Genomic DNA, 27,571 nt, shown 5'->3' with positions numbered 1-27,571 from the left:
AACCAAAGCGCTCAATCTACACCCTTTACATCAGAGAATGAGGTACATTTTCATAATACCCTTAACCTTTTGGATAATAATTATAATTTGTTACCTTCTGTCGGTCAAACTAAATGGATTTTTATGAGAATTTTTAGCTTTTTATATTTTAAATTCAAGCTATGGGAAAAATACCCTCTGTAAGGGTGTAGCCCAGTGGGAAAAGTAAAGGGCAACCTCAATCGAATCAATCGAATGGAGGTGGTGATGACGCTCAGGCTTCTTCGTGTTCTGTTGTGGCCGATAAAATGATTTACGTACAAATTGGTTCAGGCGAAACTCGATTGAGTTGTGGAAATATTCAGCGCCCCTTTGTTAGCCGGGCTAACGCGCTAAAGACCAAAACAAGAATGGATTGAAAAAAGGCAAAGGAGTGCGGCATGAGCAGGAATACGGATAAGGGAGCCGACAGCAGCCAATGCTTCCTAAGTTGGTAAAGAGCTAAAACCGATTTGGTTTGCGGGCGCGTAGTTGAAAACTTTGCACCAAACGAAGTTCGAGGAACCCAAAACTCCAAAAAGCTTTTGTGGTTATTGCATTTTTTTCAACTACTCCCTCCTCTTAGCTTTTATTTTCTTTGTAACAATCACTGGTGCTGCCAAATATGCCGGAAATTTTTAATGATTTCCGCTTGCAATGATGGTCCGTTCGGAGCTCGGCGAATGAAAACAAATCGGCGTCAGCAAAAGTCGCATCGCCGGGCATTCATTACATTTTCTTAGATCTCCCAATTGCTGAGTCTAAAAATGTCTGGTTTACTGAAGCCAGACTCGAGGACAAAGCAATCGATATGTCATCATTAGTTGTGTGGTCCAGTCTTTCTCCAAGTGCCCATGGAACGGGAAGTCATCCGTGTCGAGCAAACAAGGTCACTGAATACAGCTATAAATGCTGTATGGATTGCATTGAAATTGAAAAAATCAGATTGGTGGTTTACGTTTACTTTTTAATATTGTATACTATGGTGGTATTTTTTGTCAACTTACTTAGTATAGATTAGATATTTGTTAAGCCTCACTCTCAATTTTAGTTGCTTTTATCGTGTGTCTGGCGCCCACATCTTTGTAGATTTTGAAAAAAGTATAAATGCAATTTTGACCATTCGTTAAAAAGTTATGAGCAAATAATGGAATTCAAGCAGTCGCTTTGCTGCATGCATATCTCCATCTCTTTTACACTTAATTTATCTGAGTAACGGGTATCTAATAGTCGAGGTACTCGACAATAGCGGTCTTTCTTGTTATATTATTATATTATTAGCTCTTTTTACGAATTTAACCTCAGTGTTTAAAGGCCAACTTTAATTCTAAAGCCGAATTTATAACTTTTAACATGAATGAAATATGCAAATTTAAAAGTCCACCTCCTGCTGGCAAAACCGGAAGTTGACTCTTAAGTTTATAAATCCAATAAAAATCACATTAGCCCTGCGGTGGAAGTTCGTGTGCAAACAGAAAACTGCCACCAAATATATTTGTTGGGATGAGGGGCAGCCAAAGAGGAGGGAAAAGTGGCCCGACACATTTAGCTAGGCCACTTGAGGCAATATCTTCGCAACTAAATTCGCCCGCCAAGAAATGCTAATGATCGCTCGAGCAGAGCTTTTAACCAAGAGTTTTAACGGAAGAACAAAGAAATGGCCAAAAAAATAGGTGGAGCTTAAATGGCAACTACCAGAAAATGCTTTTAAGTAATTTTAAAATAAAGAAAGTACTCGATTTACAAAGTCAACATTTTGGAGAGTTCTCAACTCAGTTCCCAACTGCCTTAGGCACTATAAAATTTTGAGTCTAAATCATTTCTTGAGTGCGCGGATACCTAAAAACACGACTTACTGTCAAATCGCTTACTAAAATAATTTACAAGAATTTGATTCTATATTTTAAATAGAGTTTTAGTCTTTCTTTCTACTAATCACCAGAATATTACCACATAAATAAATACATTTAATTCATTCGATTACGTGTGCATTTAAATTTATACATAAGCAATATTTCGCCGCAAACTGAGGCACTTGTCTAGGCGTGAAAGGATGCCAGTTGCTCCTGCGAATGCCAAAGACCAATTATGAGCACATTTCATGCATAAGAAAATTCAATTCCACGTTCATTTGCACATGCAAATCAAATTTATTTGCGGCAAACACACTCTGCGGCACTTATGCAGCCGGGGACATGGCCCAGCCACCAAGTGGCAGACGCCGTCACTCCGCAAGTAGTGCCGTCTGTCCTCCCAAAAGACCTCCAGTTAAAAATATCTCAAATGCTGCCGCCAACTTTGATAGCGATGTGGCTGATGGATTCTCAAAAAGGACGTGGAAGGTTCCAATATTTCTTCTTCCAGTGCATATGCATACATTTAAATAAGCTTTCTACCCATTTTAAAGAATGTTTGGTAACGAGGACTTCATCTCACTCACCTTCAAAAAATTATGAATTCAAAAAATGTATTTGGAGGCACTAAGAAGCTTACTTAAAAGCCTGTTTATAGTTTCCTGACCCTTAATTGTTTTCAATAAGTTGTTTTTCCTTTAATTGTTATCTTCAACATAATTAATGAGTTCTTAGGTCATAAAGTAGTAAATGAAATATATGTATGTTGTTTCGACTGAACAATGTACAACTCTCCCCATATTCATTTGTTTGTAGAAAGTAAATAAATATAAAAGTTGGATCCTCTTAAGCTGCTACCAATGTTTTTGACATTTGTCATTGTCCACTGTGGCTGAAAACCCTACATTAAACTCATATCACAGAAGAAAACAATGCCATTCCAAGCCGGCCAATTCCAAAGCTTGAATAATTAAAAATAAAATATTTAAGTGGAAGCATCTGTTGAAAAGGGGTTTGTCTCTCTTTATATATACCAAGTAAAATAGTTTCTACTGTCCAAACTCAAAGAAATCCACTTAGAGGCCATGAGGTTCTTGGGTAAGGAAACGTGTTTCGATCCTTGGACGACCGTCTGACTGCCTGACACTGGACATGCTGACACGCTGCACAAACAATTGAAGCGAAAGGGATGACATCAGAAAAAAAGATGGTAGATATGTGTGGATAAGCAAAAAATGCAGCCTGGCTGGGTTTGTGATAGGATGGACGTGAATAGGATGCGAAGGATATTTGATGAGATGTGCTGGATGTGTATATAGATCAAACGTCAGCGCAAGAACAAAAAAGTGTCTGTTAAATGAGCGGATCGGGAATTAAATAAATTTTAATAACAGGTATTATCCGAAATTATCCTCGAACTGGTATCAATTTTTCAGATTAAATGCAATTTTTTAATCGAATTTTATTTATATATATTGCATTATGTTAAATATAAATAAGCCGAAATACTTTTTAGTTAAATTTTTAAGGTAAAATAGTGATTAGTTATTTACAACTCCCGCAATGTTTAACCTACGAGTGCAGGTCATCTTTGGGCAAACAAAGACATTTTGTTGCCTGCTGTCGGCGCTTTTCCTCTTCACTTCAACTGCTGCCACAGTTGCTGTTTTATTTATTGTTTGCGCTTATCTGAGTCAATTACGACAAACGGAGATTGTTAATTGTTTTCCTGCTGCTGCTGCTGCTTCGCTGGTGACTGCTCAAGTCCAAGACAAACAAGTGGCATCCTGGGCATCGCTCCTGCTGCCTCCGAGTGTTCCCCCGGCTTGTGTGTTATTATTTATTCGCTTGGAGATGGCTCTTGTTTTTGCTGGACTATCTGACCGTCTAGTGTGCTCTGTCCTGCCGAATTTGGCATTTGCCCTGCTCTGTTTACCCTTGTTTGCTTTTGGCCAATAAACGGGCCATCCCAGTGCCGCCTTTGCCAGATCTCTCGGGTCGCGTTTAATGGCGCGTTTAACATTTCATTTGGTCCACATTGTCCCGTGTAGATGCTGGCTCCCCTTTTGCTGTTGACTTGTTGTCGCAAGATGCTCGCGTAAACTTTAATTGACTGTCAGTTCATCGAGGTAAAGTTTTAATTAATTTTTGCCCATGCTAGATAAAAGTGAATACGTGTGACAGCGACAAGGCCGAGACTGCCTCCTAAATGCTTGCACACTTGGATAAGGATAAGTGGAGCATGACACTTAAATGTCCTGCTAATTGTTTAGATAACATTACTTATTTGGTTTCCTAAAAGGACTCCTATGTAGACTTTTTGTGCTTAAGGTATAGAGTGTTCATTAAATTACAAATCGACCAAAACCGCTATTGACGAGGTGAAAAGCCAATGACGATTATATTTTCTGATAAAAAATAATTATAAATTTGACAAAGTAAATACACTTTCCAAAATTTAGTTTGGCTTTTTCACTGATTTTTTAAGTTAACAGGTATACTTTCTTAATTGTTTTAAAAACTTGGTCGCGTCGATCTTATATCAACTTAGGGATAACTTATTTACATTTTGAAAAACATTGTAATATTTTTAAGCCATCGTTTTAAAATTATGATGAATATTTTAATCGTTGGGAACTTATTTTTAATGGGCCATATATAATTATGTAATTTCAAAAAAAGCTCATCTTGATCATAATTTCATTTATTTACTTATGAGTTTTGGAAATCTTATGTAACATCATTGAACATAATGAAAATTTAACAAAATGTATCGAGACTTGTAGTCCGTTTTTCATAAGTAACACATTAAATGCAAAAACTAAATGTCTAAACGAGGGATTGACCTGGAACCTGTAAATTTATCCATGAATGACAGTTTAACTTATTTCAAATTAAATTTACCTATTTTCCATTTAGCCAGGGAATTTGGATTTTTAGAAACCGGTTCTTGAATTGTTTCAGTCGCTTTACGCAGATTATTTTGCCAATCTTGCCTGTCCTCCGAGTTCAGACTTGTCAAGGAACCTGTTAATATAATCCATTAAAAATTGATTATTTATTTACAAATAAGTATTTTACCTATTTTCAATTTATTCACGGTCTTGGTAATTTTATCGTTTTTGCTTGGCTTACTCTCCACTTCAGATGCTTTTTGTTGTGGATGCTCAGCAGCAACCACTGGTTGCTCTGCAACCTTTTGAGTGCTCTTCAGAGGGCTCTTCTGGCGATCCTTCGCATCTTTTAAGCTCGGCTCAAGCCCGGTGGTTTCCTTTTCGGAGGTCTTTTTATACTGCCATCGCACACTGTGGTTGCTTTGCGGCTTGAAGTCGATGGTGCCCATCGTGGAATGATCCGTTTCCATACCCCTGGGTGGCGCACTGGAAGATCGCGGGCGTTTCGTCTCGACCATTGCGATGTTGAGGGACATCAAGTTGGCAAGCTTTTTGGCCGTCTGCGGCTCCTTGGCCAAAAACTCCTCGGCAGTGCGATCGGTTCGCTTCTGTATGAAGTGCGCCTTAAGGGACTCATTGCTCCTGCTGAGCTGGGCAGCAGCTTTCTTCAGCTCGAGTGTCCTATTGTGCTGTGGCTTCCGGGCGGTTTCCACAAGCAGGCTCACTGGCGAGTTTTTCGACCACACCAAACTGTCGGTCACTTTTTTGGCTGCTTCGCTTGTCACTTCTTGCTCCGATGTCGATGGCCGCTGAGCTACGTGAGCATTTCTCGATTGTCGACACATGAAAATAACCACTGAAAAGCAAAATTAACTTGCTTATTTTCAGAAATTAAAATGCGTCAAAGAATTATGAAAATTGTATTTCTCTCGGTCGAAAAAGGAAAGAAATGGTTGTGCTCAAAAACTAAAAACCCCCAACACCAAAGTCCTATATTATGCACCATGTTTAACAAAATTTTTTTCATAAATATTGGAATTTAATTTTTCATGCTATAAATATAAAACTAAACCAAATTCATCATCCTTTAGCGATATTTTCTAGATAAACTTTTTGCGGTAAGGATCGACTTCGTTGATAATGGCGATTTAATTGCATAGACTTACCATTGCGCCAGCGATTTAATTGTTTTGAAATATTTGTATCAATTTTATTCAAAGCCATAATATAACTTAAAATTTTCTACGTATAATTTGTATGTTTTAAACCGGTCGAAGTGACGTTCCGAATAAAAATAAGATTTAACCGCACATTTCTTTAGAAATATATAATTACAATGTCAGAGGTGACTTGTTCAAAGCACCTTGCGCCTTGTGAATACTAAATAAAAAACAGATCCCCTTTGATACGCTTCAATGATAGGGTCCATTAATTAGGACCTCATTAACAAGGTTTCTCAATACCACCATTTTGGATCCCTGGATCTGTTTCCTACCATTCCTTAACCAACCATGGCTATCATCATCAGTCCCAGACGTGCTTTCCTTGGAGCCCGTGTTCTTCCTCACTCGGCAAACTTTCGCACGCATCCGCTCGTCCTTTTTAGAGGGAATCACTTTCAGGGGGAGTGTGGGAGGGGCTAGCCGACTTTAAGTGCTGGACCGTTCTTGTGGCTTTGATTTTGTTTACCTTGCTACATTTACCATTCAGCGTTCGTGTATCGCCCGTCGCCTAAGCGCATTAAAAGTTTTTTTTTGCCTTTCCCAACCTCACTTCCATCCTTGCTTTGTATTCTTTATTTTATGTGCACTTTATCGAAAGCACATCACGTTTTGCACCTGATTTGCTGACAATCCTTGGACATTCTAAACGGAACCCACCGAGCTTAAATTCCCCAGCCTTTCACTCGAGCTGCATACTAAATTCTGGGAAAATAATTGAGATTAATTGTTTTGAAAAGTATTTGGGTAAGGAAGTTCTTGGCCTTATAGCTATGGGTACGCTTTAATTAATACGCGTGTTCCACCGTCATTTAAAAACCCCTATTCTGATATTTTTTAGAGAAATACTTTTTGCCATAAAAATCAGAATTAAAAAATTAAGTAGATGGGATGATGGGATTTACAGAAGTCCTTTTACATTATGTTAACGTCAAAATGTCGGGAGAAAATAAAAAATTTAGATGGTTGGGATAAAACATCTGGAATCTTTTCATTGAGGCCCCCTTCTATCAAAGGAAGTTTTTTAGTATATACATTTTGAACACATTTTTAATTATTTTTAATTAGTATTAAATAACTGGGAACATGTTGACATTTAGCTGTAGTGTACTATTACAATTTTATTCACGTTGTGATGTAATCGTTGAACTTCCTCGAGGTACGAGCGACCGGGTTACTCATAATCTGCAATGAATGTTTATTAGTCGACTTGATTTCTTCGTTTACATTTTTAGCTTACATTTATGTATCCATAGCCGCCAAGTAGTTATGTATCTATGCCAGATAAGAAACAATTTGGCGATATCCTAATTCCAACGCATGGCTAAACCTGAGTAAAAAAAACTTCATTATTGGCAACACATTAGGAAAGAATCTAACATACCTGGTTCTTGAGTACTAAAATAGTTCAGTGTTATTTTAATATTTGTGATGAGACTGAGTACAAAAAATGTTCAAAAACAATGTAAATTGTCCTTTTGGTGGTTTTTGTGTCTTTAAGTCCGCGGAGTGCAAGCAAGCCATATATGAAATTATTTAAGATTCTGCAAATAAGATAATTAAAAAGAAAGCCAAAAACAGAATAAAGTAATTACATTTTAGCCATCATTGAAATTAGGATTAACACAACAATTTAATATTCACATTTCCCACAAGAAAATTTACTTCGACTAAATTTAGAAGACAAATATGTTTACTGAACGAAAGTTTTCTTTATAATGTACATTTATTGACCGAAATTCCTAGATCAGCTAAATCTACGCCTATTATGTTTAAAGATGTTATGTAGTTTGAATCAAACATTTTTCTACAAAAAGGATGCCTTGAAATTAAAATCCAGCTAAATATTTTTCTTTGCTGATCCCCAAACATCTGTAGTTTAGTTGAACATTGAATTTCGAACTCTTCGGACGGCAAACGGGCAAAAATAATCAAAATTAAATTTGTAGTTTTTCGTGCAAAGCGAGTTCCGTAAGTTGATACTGTTTTTATCAGGAAATTTAAGGCATAAGCTTCATCATTTACAAACATAGGACAAACTAAATCACCATGTGCAGCTTTCCTTGCTATCCCTGTGCCGCCTTGTGTCCCTGCGGTGGTAGTGGACCCAGTGGATTCTACGATCCCTGCTTCGGACCATACAATGGACCCTTTAACTCCTGGTGTGGGGCCAGTGGTCCAGGTTTCTGGGGAGGACGATGCTGCTAATTTTTGTCGTGGGTTGCGAAACTGCTAATCGATTTAAGCTCTAGCAGTGTCAACTATTTGCTTGCACAAAAGAACTATAGCCGTCAATCGTAAGTCCTTCATATCTTATTAAATTTTACTCTAAATATACCATTTTTAACAGATCCTTGCCCTGCAAAATAGCAAAAAGGACGTCACGAAGAGCAGAATGTTTAATAAATTGTTCCAAATATTTGTTTGCCTAATATTTATATGGGTCCAAGGCTTGTTAAGGGGAAGGTTTTCAGAGCCCTTTCCTGTGTGGGGGAATCTGGTCCAGAAGAATTAAAAACTAACTTGTTTAGTACAGAAATGCCCCGGTATCCGAGTGCGAAATGTTTCTCACAGAAACTGTCTGCGGTTTTGGGGACAAAAACGCTAGGTGGTATAGAATGTATAGTTTTGTCTGGTTTTCGGAGAAAATTTGCTTACACGGAAAAAAAAATGGAATAGTAAATTTAAATATCCTATTGAATCCAAAATCTCTTACTTGGTATTTAAACATATTAAACTGCGTAGTTTAATATTAAAATATTTAAATCCATGAAGGATTTATTTATTTGAAAAAGTTTTATATTTCTTAATATTTTCAGAATTAAAAAAAAACGTATTGAAATTAAAAAGGTTATTTAAGGATATTTAAATTTATATTTTTTATCAGTGCAGAAAAGAGATTACAATGACCAATGTCAAATGTCGATTCTCAGCGTTTTTATAGCCATTTATGGCGGTATACAGAACCAAAAAAACCTAAATAAAACACAATATTCTTCAGAATAAGTCCCCCGGTTTTTTTTGATAAGGTGAAATTGTACCGACACATGAATGAATGGATTTAATATATAAAAAACCTTTGTAGAAAAAGTAATGGCCTTACTCACTGCTGATATTTTGCATGTTATCACTCTTCCAGCAAAGAGGAGATATATTTTCGAAATTTCGAAAAACTGAATATTAAAAAGATGTTTCCGGTCTATTTTATTACGTACAACTTATGGATCAATGCCGTGAAAACATTCGATATAAAGTGTAACTAATTTGGTGGTATAGTTACCGAACCGATCGGCTCGGGACTGTTGAACGAGATGGAACACTAATTTTTGATGTTTCCTCATTTTTTTCTGCAAACGATCAGATTTTTCATCAGTGAAGTGTTAGCAGCAACGACCTCCCCAGAATCCGGGTCCACTCGGGCCACACCACGAGTTAAATGGCCCGTTGAAGGGTCCAAAGCAGGGGTCGTAGAATCCACTGGGTCCACATCCACCGCAAGGACACAGAGCGGCACAAGGATAGCAAGGATACCCGCAGCACATTTTTATCTGGTCAAATTCTAGAAGACAATAACACAAAGTTCAGTGCCAACCAACTTATATATCGGTTATATTAAACTTACGTTTTTCCGTTTAACACAAAAATAGGAAATTTTAATCGAAATATATTTTCGACCCTGAACTTTCAACAGCCCAAACCAAACGAGTATCGGAGTACAACTGAATGCTTGGTATTCATGCTGGCACGTGATCAAGGAATTAAATTCCAAGGCCAACTAATTTTTAAAGAAGAGCTTGTTTTTCCTCTCCTCACTCTAGCTCCATATTACATTTATTTTTCGTATTTCGAGCATCAAAAATTGTGGCCCGCTTAGTCCTTTCATACCTGTTACCATTATATCTTGATAGCTTTGTCTCTTTTGGTCTGCTTCACGTTCTGTATAAAATTACATGTTGCGGCTCATAAAATTGTTGATTATACATTATGATATTATTCAGTATAAAATTCATTCAAGAGACGAGATTTTATGCTGGTACTGCTGATGTCAGCAAGCAGAACTTTAGTAAAACAAGTTTTTGTGCAGAAGAAAGTCAGTTTAGTAATTGGGAAGCCACTTTTCAGTTGATGGTCACTTTACTTGCTTCTTTAATTAAATTGTATTTCCTTTTATGAGTAAGTATATTGGCAGAGTATATTTTCTGGCTACTGCCAAGTGTCATTAAAGTCTATAACGAAGTTTGAAACCGCGTGAACTTAAAATGTCGAAACAGCAACGAAAGATGGGCGGAAATTAATGCGCATGCATCCTTTTCAACACCCACAAGCCTCGTGCAGGAGACATCTGAATAAATGAAATGCTATTAGCCGCCATTTTCGGTGGTTTTTTGTTGACGATACGCATACGCCACATGTGCCAGCGACAGCGTCTTGTCAAGGGAGCCAGCTTTCGTCAGACTCCACCTACCATTTGGTCCCTTCCCTTTGTTTTCCCAAGAATTAAGTGCGAAAATGTGCAAATTAGATTTTGCGGGATCACACAACCTTTTAATTACAGCCCAAAATAAACTTCTTCACAGAACTTCGCATGACTTTGATGCCATCGCTTTTACCGAAACCTGGCTTAACTCTTCCGTTTCCGACCATGAAATCTTTGTTCATAAGTTCTCTACTTATAGAACGGATCGTTCTTCCTTTGCTGGTGGTGTCCTTATCGCGGTAAACAACAATTTCTCCTCTGAGTTGTTTCCTGTTGCTAACGAGACTGGTATTGAATTCGTTGCTGTAAAAGTTTGCATTGGCTCGACTTTTATCTTTTTGACCTGCTCATATATTCCCCCAACGTCAGATTCCTCAGTATATTTAAACCACCTATCTGCCATTCAGTTTGTGATGTCTGCCGTGGGTCAAGCTGACCAAATAATTGTGATGGGTGACTTTAACCTCCCACATATTTCCTGGATTCCCTGTGATGACTCTAATCTTTTGCTACCTAATAATTGTCATGATTTTATCGATGGGTTAACTGACTTGCCCTTAGCTCAAATCAACTCAGTTAAAAATAATCGCAATAGACTTTTGGACCTCATGTTTGTAGGTGATGCCGCTCTTGCAACAGTTTCTAGAGTCAATGCAATTTCCCTTCCTGAAGATCCTTATCACCCCACTCTATCTATATCTGTTGAGCTTTTAAACCAATCTTACAAATCGACTGCACTAGCCCCCTGTCCGATCAAATGTTTTCGGAAAACAGATTACACTGGCCTTAATATGTACCTTTCGAGGATTGACTGGTCATTTCTATTAGAAATCCAAGATATGGACTCCGCCGTCCTACAATTTTACAACTCCATTTATCCGGCCTTGGATGCTTTTGTCCCAACACTGGATATATCCCCTTCTTCCAAGCCCCCGTGGTTTTCCAAACATCTCTCGTACCTAAAAAACAAAAAATCTAGGCTTTATAAAAAATATCAAAAATCCGGCTCTCTACTCGACTTTGCCCGTTACTCCACCATCCGCTCCCAATTCCTTACTGAAAACAGTCAATCCTATAATCTATACCTATCACAGTGTAAAGATAACTTTCGCACTAATCCAAAACAATTTTTCTCCTTCGTTAACTCCAAGCGAAAATCTAATGCTTTTCCCCCGTCACTTCGCTATCTCAATAAAACAGAAAACTCTGCTCCCGAGATTTCCAACTTATTTGCATCTTTTTTCCAGTCAACTTATTCTTCTAGACCCTACAACACCATAACACCGTATCCCTATTACATTCCGCATGCTAATAACATATTTTTACCCCCTTTCACAGAGAGTGTCGTTCTGGAAGGAATGTCCTCTATTGACATTTCATACTCAGCTGGCCCTGATAAGGTGCCAAGCTGCATTTTAAAACACTGTGCCCAAAATCTGTTATATCCAATTACACTTCTTTTTAACTTATCAGTCTCTTTGACCTGCCTACCTAGGATCTGGAATGAGTCTTACATAATTCCTCTTCATAAAAAAGGTTCTCGAGTGGACATCGAAAATTACCGTGGCATTGCCAAACTATCAGCCATTCCTAAACTTCTGGAACATCTTATCACTCTTCAATTACAACATCTCTGCAGTTCCTTAATATCTCCTTCTCAGCATGGGTTTATTAGGCATCGATCAACGACGCACAGTGGCGCCTTTTGACTTTTTTTCGGTAATAAATCATAACTTTTGAACCAGTGAAGATAATTGAATTTTGTAAACGGCAAATGATAGATAATTGATCCACCTTTCAAATTATTGCTTGAGACAGGGAGTGGGCGTGGCAGAGGCGTACTTACAAATCGGCAAAGTCAGAATTTAAAAACAAATCCATTTTTTTCCGACAAAAAAAAACTTTTTTTAAAAAGTTTTTGTTTTTTTTAGTTTCTTTTTTCATGTTGTAATTTTTAAAACTTATTAAAAAAAAATAAATAAAAAATTGGAATTTTTAAAAAAAAATTTTTTTTTTTTTTTAAATTACGTTTTGTTTAGTTTATTTTTTTATGTTTTAATTTTTAAAAACTAAAAAAACAAAAAAAAAAAAATTAAAGTTTTTTTTTAAAAATAAAAATTTTTATATTTCATGTTTTTTGAAATAATGGTCATAATTTGGTAAACTTGGTAAATCCAATAGACTTAACATTTCTGGACTATAATTACTAGATTCTAACTCTGTGACAAGGTTGTGATTCCATGACCCTGGAATACAGTTTGGATTCGCACATACTAAATTCAATGCTTAGGCAGCGTAAGTTGTTTTGAGCTGGCAAAAGTTGCTATTTTCGTTTCTGAATAACTTTTAAACGTGTTTTTTTACAGTAACATGATACATACCAAAATTTAAGGAATCTCAAGGGCTATACAGTTTGAAGTTTTAAAGGAAATCGTTAGAGCCGTTTGTGAGAAAAATAACAGAAACTAAAAAAAAGTTTTAAAAAAATGTGTTTTGTGCATATCTTTTTAAATATTACAGTTACACAAATTACATATAGAAGGCGCTTAAAGCATTTTAAAATACCTTTTAAACAAGAAAAAGCACAAGTCTGTAGCTTCACTAGTTTAGAAGTTAAGGCCTTCCGTACTTTAGCTATTTATAGCTGTTTTCCCGCTAAACTAGCGGGTTTTTCCAAAAGTGGTAGAACTAAAGTTTCTTATATCGAGCTGTTGAACATCATATCAAATTTTCATGACTTTAAAACCATGTTTTGGACAAATCTTTCACAAGGATGCGCCATATGCAATTTCTTGGACCATGACTTTTTTCCCTTTTTTGGCTCTTAAAACCGCGGACGCAGGCGGACGCAGCTACAACTTTCGTAATATCAAGAAGAAAGTCCAAATAACGTTTTACGGAAGTATAAAAAAAATAGTATTAAATAGTTTTTTTTTATTTTCCATCAAAGTTGAAAAATATGGAAAAAATGGACGTTTCGCAAATAACTCATAACTAAGAGATGCGCATGGCAAACTGCAATATGTTTTACTTTTTTTACTCTTAACTAACACACCAATCCGTGGAAAAAAGAAGCAAAGCGATTCGATACCTAGTTTTTAAGAAAAACCCCCCGGAAGTGCGAAAAATTACCTAAAAACGGTGTGTTTTTTTTAAGTGAAAAATTGTTCAACTTTGAAAATTCATATCTTTTACAAAAATTTTTTGATTTGAAAAAGGGTTACATATTTGTAATAGTGGATCAATTACCTGTCGATTGGTATGGGTCACAACTTTCTAGGACAAAGTCGAAAAAGTGATTTATTGCACGTTTTTTGGCCCAAGGCGCCACTGTGCGACGACCAATCTCCTTGAGTTCTCTCACTTGATTAATCAAGGTTTCCTGCACCGTCTACAAACCGACGTTATATTCACTGATTTTAGCAAGGCTTTCGACTCGGTAAACCATTCACTGCTTCTGCTTAAACTTTCTTATTTGGGGTTCCCAAATAACCTTCTAAAATGGATAGAGTCGTACTTAACAAATCGCACCCAACGAGTTCTCTTTATGAATGAGCTATCTCACACTGTGGATGTCACTTCTGGTGTCCCTCAAGGTAGCCACCTTGGACCGTTACTTTTCATTCTTTTTATAAACGACCTACCTCAAGTTATTTCATACTCGTCTATTTTTATGTACGCCGATGACGTCAAAATTTGTTTCTCCTATTCCGATTGGTACCTTCATTCTCACCTTCAATTTGACCTTAACGAATTTCATAAGTGGTGTGTCAGTAATCTCCTTTTCCTAAACCATGCAAAGTGCAAGCTTATGACTTTCCACCGTTCCTCCCCACATCTTGTCTCCTACAGCCTTGGCAATCACAACCTAGACCGCATTACCACCTCAAACAACCTTGGAGTTCTTGTTGACCATAAACTATGCTTCAATAGCCATATTACTGCAACGGCAAACAAAGCCAAGGGTGTGTTAGCTTTCATAAAGCGATGGTCCAAAGAATTTGACGACCCGTACACTACCAAAACACTGTATGTAGCTTTAGTACGTCCGATTCTGGAATACTGTTCCTGTGTGTGGAGCCCGCAATATAAGGAGCCCCAGAACATTATCGAATCGGTACAAAAGCAGTTTCTGATCTTTGCACTGCGTAATCTTGGATGGGATTCTGGCAGACTACTTCCATCTTATCGAGCCAGACTTAAATTAATCGACTTGCCGTCTTTACAACACCGTAGAGTTTGCAATGCCATAATGTTTGTCCAGAAGCTTCTTTTGGGTCTCGTTGATTCTGAATCACTCCTTTCCTATATACAATTAAACGTCCCATCTAGATTTACTCGTTCATTCCGTCCTTTGCGCTTGCCTGTGTGTAGGTCTAATTATGCCCAACATGAACCTTTTCGCGTACTATGTAACAACTACAATAGCCTATACAACATTTTATCTTTTGAATTACCTATCAGCACTCTTCCGTCTTATATTTTAAGTCACCTCGAATCGTTAGAATTGTAATTAGTTAGTGTATCCCTAGTCAAGCATATGTTAGCAGATAATTGTTAACCAACTAAATAAATAAATTAATTAATTAGCAATTGAGAGTCTTTCGAGCCGGATATTTACCTTACTTCAAGAAAGAACGTGATATATGTTGGTTTGTGAGAACTGAATAAAAATGAGTTTTGCCTGCGACCATATAACTTCGTTGACTTCGATGCGAATAATTACCTAATGTTAGAAAAGTCTTGAATCTATAAAAGAGATACAAAATCCTAAAATTAATATGTTCCAAAGTTTGAAGAAGACATTGCAGTGTTATAACCTAAATACACCCTCTTTGTATTTTTCGTTCGTATTTCAACGAAGTTGCCGCAGGAGTCTCAAACGAGACTCGCCATTACTGCAAGGAATTCTTTAAGGGTTACGTCTCACCATACAAGTTTCGATTACCATAATCGACTGGCCCTCGCCGGTAACCAATAAGCATTGTCAACAATAGATTCTTGAATGAAATTTTTATTGGTAAGGGCGCTGAGCGCAGATTGATTCGTAGAAAGAACAACAGAAGCAGCTGAGGGAAATGATTGATTTGCCATTATGCTCGGCAAGAGCACAGAAAGCTCCTTCGAGTTTTCTATTTGAGTTTTGATACTCCTTTCCAATGCCGTTGCCCAGTTTTTCCTTTAAAAATGGGGCACGAAGCGCGGAGGGGAAATGGCTAATTATCAATCAATCATATTGCCTCCGGATTCGCTGCGCTGTGCATAAAACAAAAGGGGAAATGATTCCTGTTAGCCAGATAGGCAAGGACTTATTTTTTGTTCAGTTTTTACCTGCAAAGCATTTCCAGAAAGATTGTTTAACTTTCCCTATTTCTTTTTGTACTAGTTACTAGATTGCTTGTAAATTGTAAAGAAACTCTGGTGGAAAAGCCTACATAAAGATATAAAGGCAACCCCAATACCATAAAATTTATTTGAAATATAATAGTTTACTACCAATTTTAACCATCACTCCTTTAAACCTCCGTCAATCACGGGAAGACTAATATAATTTTTCAAACCAAATTTCGCCAGCAAGAACCCACACGGAATTGTAGAAAATAACCTACGACTGAGTCAACCAGTCGTTTGGCCATTTTGCGGATACACACAGAACGTGTTTGGAATTTTACTCTTTTTACTGCTTTTTTTGTTTGCCGTTCAGATAATGAAATCAAAGCGAGCGAGTAAACGGATGAATTGATTGCTAGATAGGGATTTCCAGAGCAGTGCGGTTAAAGTAAATTGTTTTAAATTTTTATGGGGGAAATGCATAAAGTTTATTGGTCATTAACTGCAGTTTGTAATCCTCACCACACACGTGTGGGACTCGAAGGAAAGTTTCAGAAAGTTACAACTCACTTGCCCCGCTCATTGCTCACTTACTTACGCCTTCTTCGGTTGCCAACCAAGCGTTGGATTTTTAGCCGAGTTCCGGCAGAGTAGGAAAAACGGGAATGGAGATCTGCGTAAGCTGTGTTTAAAGTTCGAGCAAAGTTTTAATTTAAATTGAAATGCGAGTGCAATTGAAGCGAATCGGTTGAAGCTGCCTGCCACCTTGATTGACGCAATGAATGATTGCCAGGAATCGAATCCTGCGGCCGGAGCGACAAGCTAGAGGCGTCGGAAGAGGAAGAGTTGGGCTCTGCAGAGGGCCCTGCAAGTTGTATGCCTAGGATTTATGTCCCTGACACTTTCGGTGTGGCAGAAGGTGCCACATTCTGCCGATAAATCGAATCTCAAGTTAAGTCTGCGACTAGGCAATTCGTTTAAGTTGGCTAGTAACGGCAATGATCGATTACACGTGCTTGAGAAATCCAGAAATACTTTCTCTATTCTGCTTCGATTGAATGTTTGACTTGGTTTATTTAAAACCGTTTGCATTTTTTCATCTTTGATGTTCTTTCTCTTAGAAAACGAAGTTTAAGAAGCCAATAAAATTGTATGGCATCCATCAAGGTAAATAAAAAAAAATTAATTTTGTATCACAGTGTAATTATTCAAAAAGAACAAAAATCAAAAACTGCTAACCATTTTTTTCATTTTATATAAACGGGTTACATTATGGTTATTATGGTAACAGACAAAAAGAAAACAGTACTCCCAACGAGTACCCAGTGATTTATCAGCATAGCAAACACACCCAAACAAAGAAAGACTTGTCTGGCATGAATGGCATTCTCCTGTGGCAGTGGAGTAGGTAAAAGGCCAGAGGGAAGAGAAGATCTGTGCACATTGCCAATGGATGTTTTAGCCGATTGTAATGATAGCCGCTGGCCAAAGAGCTCGTAATTGCTAGTGACCCAGGTCGACCTTTGACTGAAGTGCGCTTTTCGTTAAAGAGGCAGTATTTTGTTTATTGAAATTGCCAATAATAAATGGTTTGGCAGAATCTGCAACAAACCTTGCGAAAGGATTATTTATTAAGCATTTTCTTATTGTAATTAGAAAACAAGTTATGGAATATTAAGTTCAGTTTTATTGAATACTTAATTAAATCGCGTGCACGCATGCGACCTTTATATTTTGCGATGAATAATTAAATCAACTAACTCCTGCCATCAATTTAAACCACAAAACTGTAGGAGCCTGGGCCCAATACACCTACGAATACTTTAGTCCCGCTCTTCAACATACAAAACATTTTTCAATCATTTTTTAACAGCATGAATGCTTTTCATTACATACACTCAAAAAAAAATTTTAGAAAATCGCCTATGGATTTGCTTTACTGGCGATTTTTTTCTATATTTCTGGAATATTTCTTGAATTTAATGAATTTTGATTAATTGGAAGAAAATTTTCTTTACCAGTAGAAAATTTTTTTATTTTAAAGAAAAAAATCGCCAGTGAAGCAAATCCATAGGCGATTTTCTAAAATTCAGGGCGATTCATTTTCTGAGTGTACTTGTTTTTAAGTTAACATATTCTTCCGTAGTTTTTCTTTTTTGCCTTTTGTGGTTTTTATTTGCCCGGCACTCCCACTAGGGCCATACATGCTTAATGTGGATTTAAAATGCGTGCTCTTGCAATTTCTCACACAAATCCTTTTATTGCACATTTGGCTTATGCCGGGGGTTTACGTACCAATTTCGAGCGCCCCCACCCACTCAATTGGCCACGCCCCCTATCTGGCCCAATGTGATGCGATGTTGTTGCGTTTTTATTTGCCCAGCCACCGCTCGAGGGTCAACTGCCGCCTACTTTATTGGTCACATAACAAAAGATTACAGCCTCGGCGACGAGGAATGACCCAAAAAGGGGCAAGTCGGGGGCAGTGGAAGGGCCAAAAAATCGTTTCGGACCTTAGCCGTGACCGTAGATGTGTGGCGATGGCAATCTTTATGTCTACGTTGCTATAAAAATATGATGAGAATTTTATTTATATAATATACCACATTTTTTTTTGTATATTTTTCCTTTGGTTTTCCGGCTTGTTTGTCCTCACTTGACTGTTGATTGTTGATTTTATTGGTCAAGTGTTGGTGACAAAATGTTAGCAATTTAATATTAAGCTTAAGATGAGATTTCCTTTCAACGCAAAAGAAGCGTAATTTTTTGTTCAATTTGTAGCTCAATGCTTTCGAAACTTATGGGAATAAAGGATATTTCCATTTAATATCAAACTGAAAAACTGAAGTGCCTTTTGCACTCCCACTCCAATAATGACAAAGTGTTACATTTGCAATTATTTTGAAATTCAAATTTTCATCCTTCACCCATCCGGCTAAAATTCGGACGACTAGAATATTGTTAAATTTAATTCAAAATTCTGAAATATTAAGAAAGAGTCAAACTAGAGTAAAAGTAAATTCAATTAAAACCAACGAAGATATAATATGTTTCCTAATAAATTTCCATTATTTTCCGATCGTCCCAATGGCAGTATAAATAGTCGTTTGATTTTGATCAAATCAAATGCGAAATTTAAAATTATAGTAAAATATTTTGTTCTCAAAAAACACCGAAGCTAAAATTTTTTACTTTTTTTTCCGATTATTCCTATGGGAGCTTTACGATATACTCGTAGTTGTCTGATCCGGCCGCTCCGACTTATATACTGCCTGCAATAGAAATAAGTCTTTTGGGAAAGTTTCATCCCGATAGCTTCAAAACTGAGAGCCTAGTTTGCGTAGAAACGGACTGATGGACGGACGGACAGGCGGACACGGCTAGGTCGACCCGTCTAGTGACACTTCCAAACTAACGAAATTTAGATATTTTTAGCTTTTTTCCCGCTAAAGTGGCGGGTTTTTCCAAAAGTCGTAGAACAAAAGATTCTTATTTGGCAAAAGTGGCTATTTTCGTTTCTGAATAACTTTTAAACATATAGGAGGCGCTTAAACATTTTAAAATACCTTTCAAACGAGATACAGCACAAGTCTGTAGCATCAGTAGTTTAGAAGTTACGGCCTTCCGTATTTTAGCTATTTATAGCTGTTTTTCCGCTTAACTAGCTGGTTTTTCCAAAAGTAGTAGAACTAAAGTTTCTTATATCGAGCTTGTTACAGCCGACCCTTTAATAGAAGCTTTCAACAGCGTTTGTTTGTACTTCGATGTATTTTTATTGGTTAAATCAAGTCACAAATTAATAGTAAATCAAGAGCTTTAAAAAATCTTCCTCTCCTCTTGAGGATCGCACTGCAACAGTGTGGCCGTTGGGTTGTCGGACATTAATCGACATATGTCGATTAATATTTGATCCAGCTGATATATTTTATTAAATTGATCGGAATTCAAAATGTGCTGGGGCGGTAACAGAGCTGTTGAACATCATATCAAATTTTCAATTTTTGCGGCTATATAATAGTAGTCGCCTTCGCACACTCTCCTTGTGCGCTTCGTCACTACATGGACTGCCGTCCATAGTGATAGCCTCTGCAAGGATATAAAAATCAATCCGGGATTTTGCTCTTAGAGGGAAACTTAGTTGGAAGAGACTTTAAAAATTTTTTAAAACGAGAGATGTTCTAGTATATTTAATATAATCCCCCTTGGACAGCGATTTCTTTTGAGAGTTCTTAAGAAATCGCGGTCCATCGAAGACACTTTTTTCGCGAATTTCGAGGGTGAGTCCGCTAATCTAGAGTATTAGATGAGGGCTTGCAGTTTTTCTTTGTCGTGCCTGTACAGTGCACGCTTTAGAAATTAGTTGGTAATACTATACATTAGCGGGCTCACCCGCGAAAAAATTATCGTCGATGGACCGCGATTTCTTAAGAATTTACGTGCAAAAAGAATTTGGCGGTCGGCCATGGTTTTCCATTTATATTCGGAATGCATGTGTTCATATGTATAAGCATTTTGTTTTTTAATTTTACAAATATCTCTGACCAGTTCAGTTCAGCTCGGAAAACGTAACAAAATTTGATTTTTACTTCAAAAAAACATCGATGTTTTTTCGATGGAACATCGATGTTTGTAAAATATCAACAAACATCGATCTATCGATTTTCCCATCGATTTTTTCTCCACCTCTAATTGGGAACAAGTTTAAAAATTAAAAAATTGAACAGAATAGATTGCGCATTGCCGACAGCAAAGTTCATGAACATTTTAAAGAGCCCGAGTAAAAAGTTCTAGCTGAGAAATATGCAGAACGTGAAGTCGAGGATTCGAAAGAGTTGCCATGCAGAAAAAGAGCTCTTCAAATATTCAAAAGTCATTGCATTCCATTACTTAAATGACTTCAAAATGCTCGCAAACTGAGTGAAACAAGAGAAAGGCATTGGATTCTTGACTTTATTTTATTATTTTCCTCAATGCCCTGCTGATGCTTGGGTGTAAAAATTCAATGACATTTCCTTTGAAGAGAACTTGTAGTTGTTGTCGGTGCAGCGATTTCAATATATGTTTAGCTGCTTGGCCCGCTTTTGTATTTTGGCAGCCTGACAGTCTGGGCCATTGAGTTCGCTCTGACAGTTCGGATAGCGCCAAAGGAACATATCAGAAGGCGCCAGTTGGACGCCAGTTCGACCAGAGGACTGGTCTCAGAATGAGGGCCAAAAGATATTTTATCCCAAAAGGCTGATGAGAAGCACTTTTCAGTTGCTGCCAAGGGGAAATCCCGACTTGCTCATAGGTTTTTCCCTGGGTTGATATATTTAAAAATTTACCATGTTATTGACCTATCCGTTAAATTTTAAACTTTGAAGACTTTAAACACTGAATTCCCATACATTTTTAAGGTTCTTGGGAGCTTGTGGGTTGGGTCCTTGAGCGGCGCTCAACCAACTAAGGGCAATACCTTAAACTTCATCTGCAAAATCGATAGCCTAAAGTGGTTAATTGGCTTTATGTGACCCACACATAAAAATTCCAAAATTAAATTTGCATAACCCAACCGTCTACATCTCTTTTTTCCCAACTTCGAAATGAAAAACGACAAGGACAACAGCCTAAATTACAGCTCACTGAAAATCGAGAAAAAAAAGGACAAAAAAGTGAACGACGACGGAGGAAAGTTGGAGGACTAATAGAAGACATTGCAAAAAGACGGACTCGCGATTTTCTTAGAATGGCTCGCAACGGTCTTTCAATTTCATTTCGCTGAATTCATTAGACGTAATTACGAAATCACAAAAGGCGCATCTCGGGATGAACCTGCGCTTTGTCCAACCTCCGATTCTATTCATCGTCCGGGCAATGGGTTTTGAAATCTGAATATTTAATTGATTAGGAAATGAGTTGAGGCCAGATTGGAGCCGCTTGGCCAAGATTTGTTGAGTACATCGTTTGTGGCTAAGAAGAGCTCGCGGAGTATTCAAATGCATTTGCAATATGAATGCTAATTAGCAGTTGATTTTATTGAATTGTGCAATCTTGAAAGTGTTCCTTAAATGCTCCAATTAACTGGCGAAATTCATAAATTTCTAACGCTACAGTATTTCTACTCTAACATTTTTGCGTTAGTCACAATTTAAAACATATAAATTTTAAATACAATATGGTAACTTATACTACTTAAGTGTAATTAATTTTTTTATTAGTTATTTTTATTATTATTACCTAATACTTTTTCTTTATTTTATTTTTATTTTTTGTTACGACATTTCCAAGTTGCAACTCACAAAAGGGGAAATACATAAAAACGGCGACCAATTGTTCTGTCAACTTGGGCAATGAACTATTCATAACCCAAGTGTTGACTTTTGGTTCTCCGAGGTCTTGGGCAATACAGATACAGATTGCCGCTGGCACTGGTTACACCCATTAATATCGTGCATTAGTCAAGCCCTCATTTGTATGGGAAACCGCCTTTAAGGCCTTGAAACCTCCCAGCACGCAAGAGCTAATCTTTTCCTCGGGACGGCAAACGCAATATGGGCGGCAAAGGTTTGTCCATGCCTCATTGGAGAAGTCGATGCTCACATATTTATGATCACTCAATTACTGGGGGCGGTGCGGAAACAGCGACGGGGAACTTTCATTTCGGCTATGGGCTGGGCTCGTATTATTTATTCCAGTTTGTTTTCTTTGCCATTTTCCTATTCTCTTCACCCGATTGGCATCTATACCCAGACCCACTTTGTGGTTTTGCATTAGAACCGCCCGTGCCGGTCATTAATGTTAATAATTTATATGGGAAATGTGCGGCAATGTACTCGTAAATAGTTAAAAATTATATTTGATTACGCCCGTTAGTCGTAAACCTCAAACGCACTTGCTATACTGCCTATTTTATCTCCGGAATTGGGATTGATTTTCTTGACTGCACAAAAGTTTGGTCCACAATTGAGATAAATTGTTTATTAGGCAATTTGAGTAAGTGTTGAGATAATGTACGGGAGAGGAGACTTTGGTTCCTGTGTTGAAAAGACCGACAAGTTTTTAACGTTTTAAGATAAAGTAAACATTTTAAAAAGACCCAAATTCTTGCCAAAATATGATACAAAAATTTTTTATATATTCATATCTTGGCATAAAATCGAAACTGGTATTCTCTATAGAAACATTATTTTGAATTTCATAAACAATTAATTTTTAAATCGATAAATAAATTAAATTAAAAAAACAGTGACTATTTATTTGTTTTTTTTTCCCCCCTCACACAACCATAGCTAAGGCTAAGTCAAAGAATTTACATTTTACATGGGCTTTTTCGTCTAGAGATGGTTCCTAATGCAGTTTTCTTGTAAGCCTGCCTGCATATGAAGTGTTGCTTACCAACGGGCTAAATGGTTTTTTGAAGCAGTAAGATGCAATTCGGACAAGAGTGAATACCAAAAATCGCCGACAACTCAGGGCAATTAGTCAAATTTCATTGGCTTGAGCGAGCAGCGGCTTTTATTTTATTTGGTAATCTCTTAAATATGCATAACGAAAAGAAAACAATCCTCGGGACTATTTATTCTAATTTCGTTGGAGTCAAGACGAACCGGTTCCTCAGGCACATGAACCCCACAACTGACCTTTTAGGTGCGGCCAACTCGTGCGTATCTAAATCTTAATTTTTTGGTTCCCGACACCTTCTCCAATCGAACCCCTCGACCTTCCATGGCACAGGATAACTGCTTAAATTGTAAATACATTTTCATTTCACTGATATAAGTGTGCCGCTGGTGATAAGGGGAATTTTTAGGTTGATTTTTATGTTTGTTTGGCTCAGGTGGAAATTTTTAATTGGTCATGGTCTTTGGTCAGCATTATTTGGATGGGGCTTGCGTTCTTTGTCTACTTTAATAAAAACGTATTCAATACATTTTGGCTACTCATCATCAGCTTCGAAAGAGTTCCTTTGGCTGTTGAATTTGTTTGCACTGTGCATATACTTAATGCAAAGTGTTTTTATTCATAATTTATTATGTATTTATAATACATAATGCTTATTGTATATATATGTATATATTATTATTCCTTATGTTTATTGCAATAGTCACATAGATTTTAGAGTTTTTATACGAATAAAAAACATTAATGTTTTAATGAAATTATTAATTATAATTTTAAATAAGATTAGACTAGACTACATAATTATTAAAATATTAAACATTGAAATATTTGCGACTATTTAAATTTAATTCATTTTATTTAGGAAGAAACCTAATTAAAGGGCTTTCTGACAAATTCTTTATAGCGTTTAGTAAAACCAATACATTTATTAAATCAAAAATTTTTACGAAACAGTTTGTGATATAAAAAAGAATAAAGATAGGTTCGGCCAGCCGAAGCTTATATACCCTTGCAGATCATTCGTATTAAATTAAAAATTACAAAATGTTAAATTTCGTATTATTTTTTCTTTTCTTCCAGTGGCGGCTATAAAATATTGTCGTTTTATTGTTGTTAAATTTAATTCAAAATTCTGAAATACTAAAAAAGAGTCATATCCCAGAGTATAAGAAAATATAATAAAAACCAACGAAGCTATAATTTTATTCCAAATAATTTTCCATTAATTTTCCGATCGTTCCTATGACAGCTAAATGATATAGTCGTCCGATTTTTATTATTATTAAAAAAAATTATTATTAAAATAAAATTATTCCCAAGAGTAGAAGATAATATATTTTAAAAAACACCGAAGCTAGAACTTTTTAAACGTTTTTTTTTCGATCTTTCCTATGGGAGCTATAAGTTGTCCAAACCGGTCGGTTTCGACTTAAATATGCGTTCACTGCGTTGCAAACTTCTGACTGAAATCATAACACCTTCTGCAAGGGTATAAAAATATTTCGGTTAACTCCTTCTTAATTTGTAATCCTGCGTTAACGTGGTATTAACTTTAAAGTACAATAAATCGCCACACAATTGTTAAATTGATATTTTTGCAGTTGCTGCTCTATTTACGGCTGCACATCCGGAACCAGATGAACGATTATATGTTTTCATTGGGGCAGCAACTTTGGCAGCAATAACGAACAGTTAACCGTTGCTGGTAGGCGGATAGAATGCATTCGATCGAAAAGTTTTCATTATGTTTCGGAGAACTTACATGTCTACGGATGGCTACGGATCCTGAGCCCGGTGCCATGGAACACAGGCTATCAACGCTTCAGTTCATTTGTTTGCTGACTGTACGGATGTATGTGCTATATGTATGCCCATATCCACGACTGACCCCGCCTGACTGGATGTAACGGAGTGTGGGCGTACCAGTACCATTCAGTCAACTATTTAGCACTTGCACAGTAGGCAAATTGTCGTACGCACAGAGCCATGAAATTGAATTGTGAAGGCTGGAGAAGAGAAGGATAGTGCCAGGCGGAAAATATAAAAAAGTTGCCACGGAATTATACACATTTGCATTTTTAAAGTCCTCTTATTTCAACTTTACAATTCGTTATTGAAGAAAAGGTTTTAGTAACCGCTGCCCAGTAAATAATTTAATTAAATTTATTCAGGTAACTCGTGACGATTGCAGTTTCGACATTCTAAATTTCGGACATCAATTTTTGGGTGGGGCTGACAACATTATCTTAAATTTTCTCAAAGAACAAATTATCAACTATGGTATTTAATTATAATCCTAATCTACAGTTCAAACTTTTGTCTGAAGAATTCGCAGAGTCACTTGAAATTTTAATGCAGCGTTATGAATGTAAGTTTAGTTTGCAGTAATTTAGATAAGATTCTTACTTATATCAATACGAATTCCGACCGAAATCCGCTCTGAGAGATTTCTGTGTCGCCCCCGAATGTGACATTCTCAGACTGCGAAACATATATGTATAAGTTTCCCAGGCCAAATAACTGTGTTGGTGCTAATAGGCTTAACATGAGAAAATATAATGAATGAATGCTAAAAAAATGTTAAGAAATGGATTTCAATTTGATCACAATAAAAACGTTGATAAAATCGAGTTTTTATCGCTCGACCGCCAACATCGCAACGAGTTTCTTATTGGAAAATCGTAAGCGCATTAAAAAGCTAAACATCTTTTCCGGCCTCAACAAAGCTTATTTGTCGGGTATGGGATACCGTTCTTTTAGAGCCTATTCAAATGATCTTTGAATAAATAAAATACCAAAAAAAATGTACTTATAAAATTAATAAAATAAATTAATAATAATTAATAAATTAATTAATAATAAAATTAAAATAAGTACTTAAACATAAAAATTAGGTTGCTATTAAAATGCAACATTTTGGAAAAAATTAATGGATCCCTTAAGGAAATAGCAAAAAAAAAAAACAAATTTATTTTTAATTTCTTCCAGCAAACAGACTCATGGACCCACGTCGGGTTTGATCTATGTCGGTGTTTTATAAATGAACATATAAACCGCCAAAAAAGCACAAAAAATAAACATTAATTATTACAACATTGTAATAATATATGCCCGTGACCCAAGAAAATTCAGAGATATCCGATTGGGAAAATAGGATAACTTTATTCAGTTTTGCTGGAATTCGATTCGTCGTCAGCTGGCTCCTTTTGTCCACGTCGTTTGTCTACGTCGGAGCTTATTTTTTGATCATTCTGAAGAGAATGGTTAAGAGAAGCTGGGCATCTTCCTTCCCGAGGTCCTTGGCTGGGCCCGATTGAATACCCCTCGCCTCACTTTCAAAGCGGTCGAGAAACTCGACGCTAATCATGGCGAGCGAAAACTCATCCTGTCGGACTTCAAAGCGCCGCTTGATGACCTCCGTTGCCATCAGGAGGTCTGCCTTGAACTTCGCCAGGACGTGCTCATCCTTCAACCAGCTCGCCGCGCATTCCTCGATCTCCGTTAGGCGCTTCTTCGCGTTTCCAACCCATAGGACTTGGTTTGTTTTCACATGCGCAATTAAGATTCGCTTATGAAACACGCAATATGCTTCTGCAACTTTGCTGCGATTGCTCCCCTTTTGAGTGAAAAATAGAAATCAAAAATGTTTCACTCGAGAACACGTTGCGTGGGTGAGGTGAAAATAGAGAAAGAATTTCCCCTTGCAACACAAATGTTGCTGGCAACTTTTGTTGCATCCAAGAAAAATTTTACTTTACAATTACAATTTACTTTACTTAAAGTTGCTACGTTATGTTACGGCAATTAATTATAAGTATTATATATAAAATGTATATTTTTTAGTCGAATAAATAATAATTTTTCTTCAAGAGTTTTTTTTAATGCTATATTATAATATCGGTTGGAATAGCAATGAGATGGTCTTTCCCCTGGCGTTTCAGATCCCAGTGGACGGGAAATGGCATAACTAGGGAGAGGGTTTTGAAATTCTGGAAATTCTGAGGCCGAGAACGGGAAGCCAAGTAATATAGTTTCTTTACCGGGTGAAAGGATAGCGACCTTTATATAATTAGAAAAGCGCCCCCTGCAGGTTCGTCGATGGACTCTTGGATCCACCTGTTGGTAGTTTTACACTGGTGGCTCCTCCTAGCGTAATTACTCAGTTACTGAATATCGGTAGGGATCTAGCTATTATCGATTTTATTCTAAATTTTGAATATTTTGTTCGACTTGTTTTAAAAAGCCAACAGTTTTCCCAGCTTTATTTTTATTGGTTCTTCCGACCCAATCGGCTTCTAAGTAAAAAAAATTCAAAAACCAAATCCAAATAAATATTCCTTTAAGATGCACTTCTTTGTAAAGCAAAGTGGGATATTTTAATGTAATCATATATTTATG

At 36.8% G+C, this 27,571-nt stretch overlaps 3 protein-coding genes and 1 long non-coding RNA gene across 5 annotated transcripts; 1 reads left to right on the top strand and 3 right to left on the bottom strand.

Moving 5' to 3' along the window:
- Window positions 1–4,557: 4,557 nt before the first annotated feature.
- Window positions 4,558–6,091, bottom strand: LOC108062689 (uncharacterized). The gene is made up of 4 exons (XM_017149470.3): window positions 5,932–6,091; window positions 4,953–5,621; window positions 4,776–4,898; window positions 4,558–4,724 (listed from the first exon to the last, which is right to left on the bottom strand). The coding sequence occupies exons 1-4, from the start codon at window positions 5,987–5,989 to the stop codon at window positions 4,693–4,695; spliced, it is 882 nt and encodes a 293-aa protein (XP_017004959.2). The 5' UTR covers window positions 5,990–6,091; the 3' UTR covers window positions 4,558–4,692.
- Window positions 6,092–7,017: 926 nt separating this feature from the next.
- Window positions 7,018–7,734, bottom strand: LOC108062682 (uncharacterized). Its single transcript, XR_001770174.3, has 4 exons — window positions 7,581–7,734; window positions 7,370–7,529; window positions 7,226–7,315; window positions 7,018–7,170 (listed from the first exon to the last, which is right to left on the bottom strand). It is a non-coding gene; the product is annotated as an uncharacterized lncRNA (long non-coding RNA).
- A 69-nt stretch (window positions 7,735–7,803) lies between these two features.
- Window positions 7,804–8,404, top strand: LOC108062671 (uncharacterized). Of its 2 annotated transcripts, XR_011417622.1 has the most exons (3): window positions 7,804–7,956; window positions 8,019–8,282; window positions 8,336–8,404. XR_011417622.1 is itself a non-coding variant. In XM_070211668.1 (2 exons), the coding sequence occupies exon 2, from the start codon at window positions 8,035–8,037 to the stop codon at window positions 8,191–8,193; it is 159 nt and encodes a 52-aa protein (XP_070067769.1). In that variant the 5' UTR covers window positions 7,804–7,956; window positions 8,019–8,034; the 3' UTR covers window positions 8,194–8,286. The 2 variants fall into 2 exon arrangements, 1 of the variants encoding a protein (XP_070067769.1); XM_070211668.1 differs by lacking the exon at window positions 8,336–8,404 and having other exon boundaries at window positions 8,019–8,286.
- Window positions 8,405–9,163: 759 nt separating this feature from the next.
- LOC108062698 (male-specific sperm protein Mst84Db-like) lies at window positions 9,164–9,765 on the bottom strand. Its single transcript, XM_017149480.3, has 2 exons — window positions 9,608–9,765; window positions 9,164–9,544 (listed from the first exon to the last, which is right to left on the bottom strand). The coding sequence occupies exon 2, from the start codon at window positions 9,525–9,527 to the stop codon at window positions 9,366–9,368; it is 162 nt and encodes a 53-aa protein (XP_017004969.2). The 5' UTR covers window positions 9,528–9,544; window positions 9,608–9,765; the 3' UTR covers window positions 9,164–9,365.
- Between the last annotated feature and the right edge of the window lie 17,806 nt (window positions 9,766–27,571).

The sequence above is a fragment of the Drosophila takahashii genome, chromosome 2L, assembly GCF_030179915.1.
Source record: "Drosophila takahashii strain IR98-3 E-12201 chromosome 2L, DtakHiC1v2, whole genome shotgun sequence".
Lineage (NCBI taxonomy): Eukaryota > Metazoa > Arthropoda > Insecta > Diptera > Drosophilidae > Drosophila > Drosophila takahashii.
This window is presented reverse-complemented; position numbering and strand designations above follow the sequence as displayed.